Genomic DNA, 15,165 nt, shown 5'->3' on the forward strand with positions numbered 1-15,165 from the left:
GTGTCCTGTTTTGAAGCCTTGAATGAATTTAGATGTGATTTATTTTCAGAGATAAATTTCTCATGATATTCGGTTTTGATTCTCGATTGTCAGTGATCTTTCAGTAGTTTAATTTTATGTTATGATTTACTTTGTTCGAATTTTTTGACTAGATTTTTTAACATTTTCTTTGTTTGGCCTTTATTTGATCTTAAATGATCAGTTCGTGTCAATATTTATTCCAAATATCCTAATTATGTATTTAATTTACGTTACAAGCATAAATCAACTACCTTAATGGTAAATGAATTGTTGTTATTCTTGAGGACCTGAGTTTAAGCACAAAAAATGTCAGAGAGTGTGAGTATTCAATGGTAAATCATTGATGTTTGATACTGTAAATGGATTTAGATTTTTATTTATTGAAAAAATAGCTATACTTGGTTGTAATAAAACTTAAATACTTTTACTTTTCAAAGGTTGTGTTCTAAGGGACCCCTTTTGTCAAAAATGTAGATAATTATAATGCGTCATCCCTCTTTTCTTCTTAGACTAGCACTGTACTTTGTCCTTTCTAGGACAAATGAAACCACTACTAACCTATTTTATTTTATTCGTAAAACGTTAAGGTTTAAATATTCTATTAAATTAATTAGTTGTTGGTGTAATTAAAACGTTATTATGATTATATAAAAATTGGCAAATTATACAATGTCATTTTGATGTGATAATTATGTCGGTAATTGTCAATTACATTGATAATTTTCAATTATCATAACGTTAATGATTTAATAATTTATTAATATAATTGAAATAAATATTAGAATTTAATGTCGATAAAATTAAAAATTTAATAGTATAACGTAGACCTAAAGTTGAATAATAGCATATAATTTACTCTATGAAAAAGAAAAACCATATTAGTTCCTTATAAATTCAACACCCTCGTCTTTGATTAATCAAAGTGGTGCGCTGTAGCGATGGACTACTTCAATTTGGTTGATATTGCACTAATTGGTTTTCCATTGCTACTCTTTCTTCTCTATTTCCTATGGATATCAAAGACCATCTCAAGAAACACAAACCAGAAGAAAACAGCACCGGAAGCCGGTGGAGCATGGCCTATTATCGGCCATCTCCGCCTCTTAGGCGGGCGGCAACCACCTCACATAACCTTGGCTAACATGGCCGACAAATACGGAACAATCTTCACTATCAAATTGGGTGTGCATAGAGCTTTGGTCGTGAGCAGCTGGGAGATTGCTAAAGAATGTCTCACCATAAATGATAAAGCATTCGCCACTCGTCCAAAGCTTTTAAGCATGGAACTCTTGGCATACAACTATGCCATGATCGGCACCGCACCGTATGGACCCTATTGGCGTCAGGTGCGCAAGTTCGCCACTATCGAGCTCCTCTCGAATCATCGGCTCGACTCGCTTAAACATGTTCGGGAATCCGAGATAGAGATGTCTCTGCAACAATTATATGAGCTATGGAACAGGAAGATAAGTAGTAACTCTGACAAAGTATTGGTGGAGATGAGGAAATGGTTTAAAGATGTTACTCTTAACGTAATTCTGAGAATGATCGTAGGAAAACGAATACCTGAATCCAGTGAGAGAGATGATGAAACCGAGAAATGGAAGAAGTCGTTAGACGACTTAATGAAAATGAGTGGGAAGTTCGTGGTATCCGATGCTCTGCCGTTTCTGCGATGGTTGGACATTGGCGGAGACGAGAAGTTCATGAGGAAGATAGCCGAAGAATCGGACCGAGTTGTCGATGGATGGCTGCGGGAGCACAAGCAGAAGAGAGTAGAAGATGGGGCCAATAGTGAGAAAGATTTCATGGGAGTAATGCTATCTCTTCTTCGTGATGCAGAGGAGCACGATGCCGATACCATCAACAAAGCTACCAGTCTCGTATGTTCATATTTCTTAACCAAATCCTTAGTTTTAATAAACTCATCATTGATATTTTAATGGTACATGATTAAACAGGTTCTCATCTTAGGTGGAGAAGATACAACATCCATTACAATGACATGGGCATTATCTCTATTACTCAACAATCGTGATGCATTGAACAAAATCCAACAAGAACTAGACAACCATGTCGGTAAGGACAAGTTGTTCGTGACAGAATCAGACACCAAACACTTAGTTTTCCTTCAATCCATCATTAAGGAAACGCTACGCCTATACCCTGCTGCTCCACTCTCCATAATCCATGAAGCCATCGAAGAGTGTACGGTTAACGGATGCCATATTCCAGCCGGGACTTGGCTTATTCTCAATCTGCAAAAGATTCAACGTGATCCACGAGTATGGGAAAACCCTACTGAATTTCGACCGGAAAGGTTCATGATCAGTGCCAATGAAGGTGTTGATGTGAGGGGACAAAATTTCGAACTGATTCCGTTTGGGAGTGGTAGAAGAATGTGTCCTGGAGTTTCGTTTGCACTTCAGATTTTGCAGCTTACACTGGCTAATTTGTTGCACTGGTTCGAGTTTCAGACCCCATCGGATGAAGCGATCGATATGCGGGAAGCGGCTGGAATAACCAGTTCTAAAGCAACGCCACTTGAAGTTCATATAACTCCTCGTCTTCCTGCTTCTGTTTACGACTCCACCAGCTAGATGTTATTTTAAAAGTTAGCTTGTAATAATGAAAACAATTAATAAGTGTCTAAGCAAATGGAAGTTGTTTCAACCTCAATTTCCCAATACGTGTAACCATTGTTATTTCTCAGGTTATATTTTGAATAATGTGATTCAAAAAATGCCATTGCTTCCGAATAGCACTCATGTTCTGTTTCGACTTGATTCATCCATATGTCATGCACTATGCATAGGTTGATGATATACTTTTGACTGAAAATATACTCATTTATTATATGTCATATTGTATTATGCAAGAGATACACACTGTATAATTGATTAATCCATACGCCATGCATTGTGGATAGCTTGATAAACTTGTTACCTTGTATGATTGATAAACATGTCATATACATAGTCTATTTGATTCATCCACATGTCATGAACTGTGGATAGATAGCTTGATGACATGTTATTGAATGGAAATATGCTCATTTATTGTATGTCATATTGTTTTATGCATGGAATGTACCATGTAGGAGGAAGACATTAATTCTTTAGTATACATCATACTATTGCTTGTTTTTGTAATACAACTACATATTAGCTTTTGCTTAAGAGGAGGACATGGATATCATCATCATTCACGCATGATTTGCATCAACTCCGTCTTTTTAAGAATATACAACAAAACTGATACTCTAGTAAATCGAGGTAAGTATTCAATCGAATCAGAGTCGAATCAAAATTATCGTGTTGGCAGGCACATATTATAAACTCAGTGCTGTATCAACTCTGGAATTAGCTTTAAGAGAAACGAGAGCTCTTGCTGTGAGAACTGCACCTTTGACATTGCCTTCCCCTCCTCTCCTTCCCTTCTTTTAATGGCTTAATAATCATTTTGTCCACAGCATGCGAGATCTCTTGAACAAAATCAACTATCACTCCGTCAATCCCCATCAAATGTTGCACGGATACAGCCTCCTGCACATTGCTGCAAATCACAAGATCAAGTATGATGTCGATGTTTACGATTTTATGTTCGGAATTCGTGACATCAAAGATTATTCGGAACTTACTTGAGCTTGCCATATGAGAGGAGAGAGAGCCTGGCTTCTTTGATCATGGGGACTGCTCCTGGATTTCCGAGAACTCCTTTGATATCGGAAACAATCCCCTGTAAACCACCTTCCAAGCAGACCTTTATGGCCTCCTCCAATGAATTTCTTCTTGCATCATAGTAAACTTGAGTCCCACCGTTTGTTAAGAAGAAAACCTGTTCATTTTCCCAACACAGCATGTCTAAGAACAAAATGATGCCTGAAAATCGTGTAGTTTAAGTCCTTACAGGATATGTGTTCTGCAATTTCCTAACGACTTGAGCAGCATCAGCGTGGAAGCTATAGAAGATTATAGGCCTATCTTTAGCATACTCAGATACCACCTGTGTGTCAAAACGAAAATTAACCTCTTTGGATTCCATAATTAAAGTGAAAATATTTTACCATCCTCTTGACCTTTTACCTGCAAGATGACTTGGAGAACACAGATGAGACGGTCTTGAAGGTAAACAACATTGTCATCAAATTTCAACTCAATGTTAAACCCTAAAGAAGGTTCAACTTTGTGGAAAGCTTCGGATAATGTACAAAACGGATCATCTGTTTGGACATTCCAGATAAGAATTTTCCCATCTTTTGATATTCTCAACAAACATTTCCCTTGGTTTTCCTGCTTCTTTCTGGGGTCCAAAGCAAAGAAGTTCTTCCAACGCAGATCTGTGACCTCTTTTCATGCACAGTTCCCTGAGAAAAACCAGAATAAAAATTTAACCTTTGGTAATAATTACATGAATTTCGAAGGTAAAAAGTAAAAATAAAGAAAGGGTAACATACATTTTCTTGAGATAATATGAAGTCGTCGTGGAAAATGACAGGGCAGTCATCTTTCGTCACCTACAAAAAACCACAAATTGGTTTTCTTTTACTTTTCCTGCCAGTTTTCTTTTTCATCACCTACATAGCTTTTTTTTTTCTCCCAATTTCTTTACAAAATACTTCTTTTTTAATTATTTAAAACAACACCAGGAAAAAAACCCGCCAAAAAAATGGTTTATCCAATAACTCGCCTGCTTCGCATATGGAATTCATCAACACGATGCCGTTGCCGAAGTACCCTTTTGGTAGAGGCGGATTGAATTTAGTCCTTCCGTCCACGGCGAAGAGAAGCTTCGTTTGTTGGTCCGGCGGCATGTTAAGTGCCTTGGTTCGAGCCATCCACACGAACGCCGAGAGCGCTTCGAATGTAGAACATTTCTCGAGGACCCCGTTCTCCATAGCGTCCTTTTGTTTCTTGAGCTTCTCGGGCTTGAAACAGAACGACCTATAAAGCATTTCGTCATTGTAAAGCTCATCAGTGCTGGACTCGTCCTCTACCTCAGCGAATTCCCGATGCAGGTACTCGATCTTCGGTGGGATTGGAGCTTTCAGAATTGTCCTATCGGAGAATGGAGGAACGGTTAGAGGCAAACCTCGGGCTGTCTCGCCCCCCCCCCCCGAATCAAATTTTTTCAAGTTCAAGTCAAATTTTAATTTTTGATTTCGAGTTCGAGCCGAACTTACAATTTTAAATTTACGAGCATTCTAGAAGAATCGAACTTCAAATTTTAATTTCAAATTTGAGTCCATTTTAATAATTTTAAACTTATGAATTTTTAAATTAAATTTAACTTTAAACTATTTGAGCCGATTTCGAGTTGGATTGAACAAAACTCTCTCCCTTTTAATGGTTAATGACACTAAGGGACTTTTTAGTTTATATCTTTTTATTTTACTAAAATTATTCTTTATTAAATATTTTAATAAGTAATATATTTAAACTTCTACAATCCAATATTTTTTTATAAATATTTAAAATAAATCTAATGATTATTTTAAAAATTAGTACAAAAAATAAGGCTTAATTATAAAATAAGTGTCCAAATTATAACGCTTTTCATAAATAGATGCCTAATTTTTTTTAATGATCCAGGTGTCTAATGTTACAAACGTTATCACTTTAATTGTCATTAATTTTCTCCTTTAAGTGACATATGTCACATTCTAGTAATTTTGATTTTTTTAAATTAAAAATATTCTTATATTTATAAAAAAAATATAATTTCTCTTAAGTTATAAAAAGTCCTCAAATTCCTAAAAATCTAAAATCTCTAACATTGTTGTCGCCCTTACCGACTACAACTACCACTGTCAACGTAGTCCATGCCATATTCTTAATCATAGTCGTCATAGTTGCCTCCAAATAGCCATTGGGGTCGTGATTTTCAGTTTAGGGCTCGAGGGGTACAAAACATCAATTGGTTGTCAATTGGTCGTGATTTCATATAATTATTGATCGTCAGGGGAGGCGAGGTCAGGTGGAGCTTCGTCGATGGCAAAAGATAGTGATTGGCATGAGTTTAGGGTTGAAATGAAATTTTTCAAAGTTTTGTGGCTATTTCAAATTTTTTGTGTGTCTCTTTTAAAATATAATTTCAATTTTTAAATTTCAAATCAAAATTTTAACATTACCATACATGTGAGAAGTGTTACTTATGGAGAAAATTAACGGTGTTTACGGCCCAAATACCTAAAGCGGTAACGTTTGTAATATTAGACACCTAGATCATTAAGAAAAGTTCAAACACCTATTTGTAAAAACTACTATAATTTAAACATCTATTTTATAATAAACCCAAAAAATAATAAGGAATAATATAATAAGATATTGAGACCGTTCTTTTAAGAGAAATTTTACTTTAAATATTATTTCTTTTTTGATTACTTGTCAACATATTTGTTTTTCTAATTTTTTTCTTCTTAAACCTAATTTTTTATTTGGAGTTTGAATTGTGTGATGTCATTCGGTTCTTAAATCTTTTTCACTTTTGTATTTGACTGTTGTTGGCATTAGAGATAAAAAAAATCCATTCATACAAGTGCTCTTTTACTTTTTGCACGACTTGTCTTGTCACTGTCTTCGTTGGCTGGCATGGTAATAATTTTAGTGCTGGTCGTTGATCGACAATATTTAGGGTAAAGTATATAAATGGTCAATGAACTTTTCATATGCTAGCATTTAAGTCTGTTAACTTTTAAAAATTTCAATAAAGTCACCAAATATTTTGTTCGTTTGCAATATGGTCCCCGATGTAACTATCGTTAGGGTAAAATATATAAATGGTCACTGAACTTTTCAGGCAAAGCGCACTTAGATCCCCAACTTTTAAAACTTGTAACACAATATCAATTACATTTTAAACCCCAAATTCCAAAATACTTCAATTACATTCTAAACCTCAAATTACAAAAATACTTTAATTACATGCCCAACCCCAAATTCATAATACATTCTAAAAATTTGTCATAACAAACTAAACTTGAAGCAACAACCTAAACCCTCAAAACATAATCATAAATACTAAGTTTCCCCACGAGTCCATAACAATAAGTGGTCATGTTGGATTTAAGATTTAAAAGTTAGATTTAACCAACTATAAGTGAACAATACTCGATTTGATTCGAACAAATTATTTTTCGACTTGAATTGATTCAAATAAATTTATACAAATTGACTTTGAGTTGTAATTTCATAAACTCAACTTTAAAAAAAATCAAGTTAAAATCGAGTTGTAAAATACAACTCGAATATCTCAAAATTTTTAGTAATTAGTGGATTAATTTTTTAAGTTTGAGTCAAGTCCCTTGACTCTATATGATATATGTATATCACATATGAAGAAATATATGTATTGTATATGGTTAAAAACTATTTAAATTAGAATCAAATAATATTATAGTATTATAAATATTTATAATTAAATTTAAATAGAAACTCAAAAAATCAATTCAATTCGACTTGATTTAAATTTTATAAACTCAAATCGAAAAATTTCGAGTAAACTATTTTATAAACTGAACTGAATTATAATCAAATAATATTATAATATGATAAATATTTATAATTAAATTTAAATAGAAACTTGAAAATTCAATTCAATTCGACTTGATTTAAATTTTATAAACTCAAATCGAAAAAATTTCGATTCAACTATTTTATAAATTGAATTGAGTATTTAGGCCCAACATAACCCTAAACCCAACATAATCGCTTATTATTCGCTTATAGTTGGTTATTTTTTTTTTGAAATAGTTATGTTTTGAGGATTTAGGGTTACTATTTCAAGTTTAGTTTGCTATGGCAGATTTTGAGAATGAATTATGAATTTGGGGTTGAGTATGTAATTGGAGTATTTTGGAATTTGAGGTTTAGAATGTAATTGAAGCATTTTGGATTTTAGGGTTTAGAATGTAATTGATGATTGTATTGCAAGTTTTAAAAGATGGAAGGACCTAAATGTAAGCGCCTGAAAAGTTCAATGACCATTTATATAATTTACCCTAATGGCAGTGAAATGACCGTTATGTTGAGGACCATATTGCAAACGAACTAAATGTTTGGTGAATGTATTACAAGTTTTAAAAATTGAGGGACCTAAATACAAGCATCTGAAAAGTTTAGTGACCATTTATATACTTTGCCCTAATATTTATTGTATTGTTTGTCTTTTTTTATAAGTTTCGATCTTGTTTATTTATTATTTAGTTAATTTCATCGTTTATTTTTTTAATATTAGATTTGACACCGTCACAATTAATTAAGATGATATTCTGTTGATTTCTCCTGTTTTGGACCTTGAATGAATTTAGATGTGATTTGCATTCAAAGATAAATTTCTCACGACATTTGGTTTTGATTCACGATTGTCACTGATCTTTTAGTAGTTTAATCTCATGTTATAATTTACTTTGTTTGAATTTTTTGAATACATTTTTTAACAATTTCTTTGTTCGGTATTTATTTGATCTTAAATGATCTGTTTGCGTCAATATTTATAACAAATATCTTAATTATGCATTTAATTTACGTTACAAGTATGAACTAGTTATCTCAATGATAAATGAATTGTTGTTATTCCTTGAAGTCTCGAGTTTAAGCACTAATAATGTCCGGGAGTGTAATAAAAAATGATTGAAAATTATCTTTAAATAAATATTATCTTTTTATTTATTCCAAATTAATTTAAAAAAAATCACGTATGGTATAAACTTTGCTTATAATTTTAAATTTTTCTTGGTAAAAGTAACTGTCTTTATTTGCGTAAAAAATAATCCATAAAACTATGCTTATTACTTTATCGACGATTGAACTGATTCACATGTGATTGATTGTTAAAATATCAAGGCATTCAGTGCAGATTGTTTTGACCAATCACGTACGTGAATTATAGATTCAGTCATTGATGTTTGGTATTGTAAATGGATTTAGATTTTTATTTATTGAAAAAAATAGTTATACTTGGTTGTAATAAAACTTAAATTCTTTTACTTTTCAAAGGCTGTGTTCTAGGGATCCCTTTTGTCAAAAATGTAGATAATTATAATGCGCCATCCCTCTTTTCTTCTTAGACTAGCACTGTACTTTGTCCTTTCTAGGACTTTGGCTTCAAAGTTTCGATATTGATAATGCGAGTAAATGAAACGAGTGATGACCATCGTAATCTACTTTATTTCATTCGTAAAATATTAAAATTTAAATATTTTACTAAATTAATTAGTTGTTGGTGTAATAAAAACGTTATTATGATTATAAAAAAAATTAGTAAACTATATAATGTCATTTTGATGTGATAATTATGTCGGTAATTATCTGTTACATTAATAACTGTCAATTATTATAGAGTTAATGATTTAATCATTTATTAATATAATTAAAATAAAAAATAGTTATTGTTATAATCAATAAAATTAAAAATTAATAGTATAACTTAGACCTAAAGTTCAATAATTTACTCTATGAAAAAGAAAAACCATATTAGTTCCCTATAAATTCAACACCCTCGTCTTTGATTAATCAAAGTGGTGTGCTTTAGCGATGGACTACCTCAATTTAGTTGATGTTGCACTAATTGGTTTTCCATTGCTACTCTTTCTCTCTTTCCTATGGATATCAAAGACCATCTCAAGAAATACAAACCAGAATAGAACAGCACCGGAAGCCGGTGGAGCATGGCCTATTATCGGCCATCTCCGCCTCTTAGGAGGGCGGCAACCACCTCACATAACCTTGGCTAACATGGCCGACAAATACGGAACAATCTTCACTATCAAATTGGGTGTGCATAGAGCTTTGGTCGTGAGCAGCTGGGAGATAGCTAAAGAATGTCTCACCTTAAATGATAAAGCATTTGCCACTCGTCCAAAGCTTTTAAGCATGGAACTCTTGGCATACAACTATGCCATGATCGCCACCGCGCCGTATGGACCCTATTGGCGTCAGGTGCGCAAGTTCGCCACTATCGAGCTCCTCTCGAATCATCGGCTCGACTCACTTAAACATGTTCGGGAATCCGAGATAAAGATGTCTCTTCAACAATTATATGAGCTATGGAACAGGAAGAGAAGCAGTAACTCTGATAAAGTATTGGTGGAGATGAGGAAATGGTTTAAAGATGTTACTCTTAACGTAATTCTGAGAATGATCGTAGGAAAACGAATACCTGAATCCAGTGAGAGAGATGATGAAACCGAGAAATGGAAGAAGTCGTTAGACGACTTAGTGAAAATGAGTGGGAAGTTCGTTGTATCCGATGCTCTGCCGTTTCTGCGATGGTTGGACATCGGAGGAGACGAGAAGTTCATGAGGAAGATAGCCGAAGAATCGGACCGAGTTGTCGATGGATGGCTGCGGGAGCACAAGTAGAAGATAGTAGAAGATGAGGCCAATAGTGAGAAAGATTTCATGGGAGTAATGCTATCTCTTCTTCGTGATGCAGAGGAGCACGATGCCGATACCATCAACAAAGCTACCAGTCTCGTATGTTCATATTTCTTAACCACATCCTTAGTTTTAATAAACTCATCATTGATATTTTAATGGTACATGATTAAACAGGTTCTCATCTTAGGTGGAGAAGATACAACATCCATTACAATGACATGGGCATTATCTCTATTACTCAACAATCGTGATGCATTGAACAAAATCCAACAAGAACTAGACATCCATGTCGGTAAGGACAATTTGTTCGTGACAGAATCAGACACCAAACACTTAGTTTTCCTTCAATCCATCATTAAGGAAACGCTACGCCTATACCCTGCTGCTCCACTCTCCATAATCCATGAAGCCATCGAAGAGTGTACGGTTAACGGATGCCATATTCCAGCCGGGACTTGGCTTATTCTCAATCTGCAAAAGATTCAACGTGATCCACGAGTATGGGAAAACCCTACTGAATTTCGACCGGAAAGGTTCATGATCAGTGCCAATGAAGGTGTTGATGTGAGGGGACAAAATTTCGAACTGATTCCGTTTGGGAGTGGTAGAAGAATGTGTCCTGGAGTTTCGTTTGCACTTCAGATTTTGCAGCTTACACTGGCTAATTTGTTGCACTGGTTCGAGTTTCAGACCCCATCGGATGAAGCGATCGATATGCGGGAAGCGGCTGGAATAACCAGTTCTAAAGCAACGCCACTTGAAGTTCATATAACTCCTCGTCTTCCTGCTTCTGTTTACGACTCCACCAGCTAGATGTTATTTTAAAAGTTAGCTTGTAATAATGAAAACAATTAATAAGTGTCTAAGCAAATGGAAGTTGTTTCAACCTCAATTTCCCAATACGTGTAACCATTGTTATTTCTCAGGTTATATTTTGAATAATGTGATTCAAAAAATGCCATTGCTTCCGAATAGCACTCATGTTCTGTTTCGACTTGATTCATCCATATGTCATGCACTATGCATAGGTTGATGATATACTTTTGACTGAAAATATACTCATTTATTATATGTCATATTGTATTATGCAAGAGATACACACTGTATAATTGATTAATCCATACGCCATGCATTGTGGATAGCTTGATAAACTTGTTACCTTGTATGATTGATAAACATGTCATATACATAGTCTATTTGATTCATCCACATGTCATGAACTGTAGATAGCTTGATGACATGTTATTGAATGGAAATATGCTCATTTATTGTATGTCATATTGTTTTATGCATGGAATGTACCATGTAGGAGGAAGACATTAATTCTTTAGTATACATCATACTATTGCTTGTTTTTGTAATACAACTACATATTAGCTTTTGCTTAAGAGGAGGACATGGATATCATCATCATTCACGCATGATTTGCATCAACTCCGTCGTTTTAAGAATATACAACAAAACTGATACTCTAGTAAATCGAGGTAAGTATTCAATCGAATCAGAGTCGAATCAAAATTATCGTGTTAGCAGGCACATATTATAAACTCAGTACTGTATCAACTCTGGAATTAGCTTTAAGAGAAACGAGAGCTCTTGCTGTGAGAACTGCACCTTTGACATTGCCTTCCCCTCCTCTTCCTTCCCTTCTTTTAATGGCTTAATAATCATTTTGTCCACAGCATGCGAGATCTCTTGAACAAAATCAACTATCACTCCGTCAATCCCCATCAAATGTTGCATGCATACAGCCTCCTGCACATTGCTGCAAATCACAAGATCAAGTATGATGTCGATGTTTACGATTTTATGTTCGGAATTCATAACATCAAAGATTATTCGGAACTTACTTGAGCTTGCCATATGAGAGGAGAGAGAGCCTGGCTTCTTTGATCATGGGGACTGCTCCTGGATTTCCGAGAACTCCTTTGATATCGGAAACAATCCCCTGTAAACCACCTTCCAAGCAGACCTATATGTCCTCCTCCAATGAATTTCTTCTTACATCATAGTAAACTTGAGTCCCACCGTTTGTTAAGAAGAAAACCTGTTCATTTTCCCAACACAGCATGTCTAAGAACAAAATGATGCCTGAAAATGGTGTAGTTTAAGTCCTTACAGGATATGTGTTCTGCAATTTCCTAACGAGTTGAGCAGAATCAGGGTGGAAGCTAGAGAAGATTATAGGCCTATCTTTAGCATACTCAGATACCACCTGTGTGTCAAGACGAAAATTAACCTCTTTGGATTCCATAATTAAAGTGAAAATATTTTTACCATCCTCTTGACCTTTTACCTGCAAGATGACTTGGAGAACACAGATGAGACGGTCTTGAAGGTAAACAACATTGTCATCAAATTTCAACTCAATGTTAAACCCTAAAGAAGGTTCAACTTTGTGGAAAGCTTCGGATAATGTACAAAACGGATCATCTGTTTGGACATTCCAGATAAGAATTTTCCCATCTTTTGATATTCTCAACAAACATTTCCCTTGGTTTTCCTGCTTCTTTCTGGGGTCCAAAGCAAAGAAGTTCTTCCAACGCAGATCTGTGACCTCTTTTCATGCACAGTTCCCTGAGAAAAACCAGAATAAAAATTTAACCTTTGGTAATAATTACATGAATTTCGAAGGTAAAAAGTAAAAATAAAGAAAGGGTAACATACATTTTCTTGAGATAATATGAAGTCGTCGTGGAAAATGACAGGGCAGTCATCTTTCGTCACCTACAAAAAACCACAAATTGGTTTTCTTTTACTTTTCCTGCCAGTTTTCTTTTTCATCACCTACATAGCTTTTTTTTTCTCCCAATTTCTTTACAAAATACTTTTTTTTTTTTAATTATTTAAAACAACACCAGGAAAAAAAACCCACCAAAAAAAATAAACATAAATCAGTAATCTTTAAAAAAATAATGAAAATCTATTTAGAAGAGTTTTGAAAACGCGCTTGTAGGGACGTGGGCACGTAAACATTGATCACTTGAATATAAAGAATCAAATACAACATATAACATTAAATCTTTAAATCAAAGATGCATAATTTGTGAGGAATACAAGTTCAAATTGATCGTTTGCCTCCTCCAGCTCTCAATATATATATATATATATATATGTATGTATATCACAAACACGACATTAATTAATTAAATTCTGCAAATCAATCATTCTTGTTATGATCTAAATCTTCATCTGTTCTTGGAACACGTTCATCGCAGAAGCTGGTAATCCCAGAAGAACGTTTATGCTTTTCCTCTCTTTGCCATGGGATAGGAACAAGATCACTTCCTTCTCCGGCAAGGCGACCGGCCCCGATAGAACCGGCTCTCCCCATCCAAAATCCGTGGTGTGGAAAGATAGCCTAGACCATGTGGTGATGAGCAGGGTCGATGACAAAGACGGCCTAGCTCTCGTGACCTCGAAGTAGTCGATGGCCGACCTCATGTAATCGTATGTGACCGTCTTGACCGCGTCTTGGATCAGCCCTACAGCATGTGAAAATGGCTTATCCAATAACTCGCCTGCTTCGCATATGGAATTCGTCAACACGATGCCGTTGCCGAAGTACCCTTTTGGTAGAGGCGGATTGAATTTAGTCCTTCCGTCCACGGCGAAGAGAAGCTTCGTTTGTTGGTCTGGCAGCATGTTAAGTGCCTTGGTTCGAGCCCTCCACACGAACGCCGAGAGCGCTTCGAATGTAGAACATTTCTCGAGGACCCCGTTCTCCATAGCGTCCTTCTTTAGTTTCTTGAGCTTCTCGGGCTTGAAACAGAACGACCTATAAAGCATTTCGCCATTGTAAAGCTCATCAGTGCTGGACTCGTCCTCTATCTCAGCGAATTCCCGATGCAGGTACTCGATCTTCGGTGGGATTCGAGCTTTCAGAATTGTCCTATCGGAGAATGGAGGAACGGTTAGAGGCAAACCTCGGGCTGTCTCTCCCCATGAATTGACAAACTCCATAGCACCAATGCCATCAAACATGCAATGGTTCATGCACAGGCCAAGCACAAATCCCCCGCATTGAAATTTGGTCACCTGAACCAATTATTCACATATATATTGAGAATTATTAATCAATGTTGAGCGCAAAGTTCAATCCATTAGACTTGTAATTAAACATACCTGAGCCACCAGAAGTGGCATCTCTAGTATGCTATTAGCACCAGGAATGTCATAAACCAGCTTCCTAAGAGTCTCGGGATCAGGCTTTGTTATGTCACCAATCTCCTCCATCTTACAATTCGCTTCAGCTTCGACAAATAACGCCCCTTCTCTGGTGCAGTCGACAACCAGTTTACCCTCCGAACTGATCGTTAGCCGTCCGGCAAGGGGATGGTAATGAGAAAGAACCTTTCTCAATGCATCCTTGATCACTTGAGCAGCATTTTCATTCCCCTTCTCTTCTGACTTAAAGCAATAAATGGTCCGAACAATCACGGCGATGTTTTGGTCGAGATTCGACAGAAAGTACAGACCCTTTTCCGTCTCTTCAGCCGGAGAAAGCAGGGTCGGCTTGCCTTGCTTCACGCTAAGACGAGATACTCCGCTATTGGACTTGTCCATTATAACACAACCCACAATAGTTTCTGCACCCTAAATCATAAAAAACCAAGAAATGATCAGACCATAAACATTTAAAAACCTGAGAAACAAAACCAATACCATATCTGTTCATTTCTGATGAAACAAACCATGTGAAAAAAAAAGCTGAAAAACTCAAGAAAATTGTTGCAGTAACAAAGGATTGCTTGCAGCAGCTGGA

General features: G+C 35.4%; 2 protein-coding genes and 3 pseudogenes across 2 annotated transcripts; 2 read left to right on the forward strand and 3 right to left on the reverse strand.

The window, feature by feature from the left end:
* Positions 1–956: 956 nt before the first annotated feature.
* LOC120169993 (cytochrome P450 CYP82D47-like) lies at positions 957–2,710 on the forward strand. The gene is made up of 2 exons (XM_039178062.1): positions 957–1,904; positions 1,983–2,710. Exons 1-2 carry the CDS (start codon positions 960–962, stop codon positions 2,619–2,621), a joined length of 1,584 nt encoding a protein of 527 aa, XP_039033993.1. The 5' UTR covers positions 957–959; the 3' UTR covers positions 2,622–2,710.
* A 621-nt stretch (positions 2,711–3,331) lies between these two features.
* LOC120169842 lies at positions 3,332–5,870 on the reverse strand (annotated as a pseudogene).
* Positions 5,871–9,554: 3,684 nt separating this feature from the next.
* On the forward strand, positions 9,555–11,302 carry LOC120169843 (annotated as a pseudogene).
* Positions 11,303–11,919: 617 nt separating this feature from the next.
* Positions 11,920–13,417, reverse strand: LOC120169845 (annotated as a pseudogene).
* A 14-nt stretch (positions 13,418–13,431) lies between these two features.
* On the reverse strand, positions 13,432–15,165 carry LOC120169994 (omega-hydroxypalmitate O-feruloyl transferase-like). Its single transcript, XM_039178063.1, has 3 exons — positions 15,095–15,165; positions 14,526–14,996; positions 13,432–14,438 (listed from the first exon to the last, which is right to left on the reverse strand). Exons 1-3 carry the CDS (start codon positions 15,095–15,097, stop codon positions 13,581–13,583), a joined length of 1,332 nt encoding a protein of 443 aa, XP_039033994.1. The 5' UTR covers positions 15,098–15,165; the 3' UTR covers positions 13,432–13,580.

Source organism: Hibiscus syriacus, unplaced genomic scaffold, assembly GCF_006381635.1.
Source record: "Hibiscus syriacus cultivar Baekdansim isolate YM2019G1 unplaced genomic scaffold, ASM638163v2 tig00111769_pilon, whole genome shotgun sequence".
In the NCBI taxonomy this organism is placed as follows: domain Eukaryota; kingdom Viridiplantae; phylum Streptophyta; class Magnoliopsida; order Malvales; family Malvaceae; genus Hibiscus; species Hibiscus syriacus.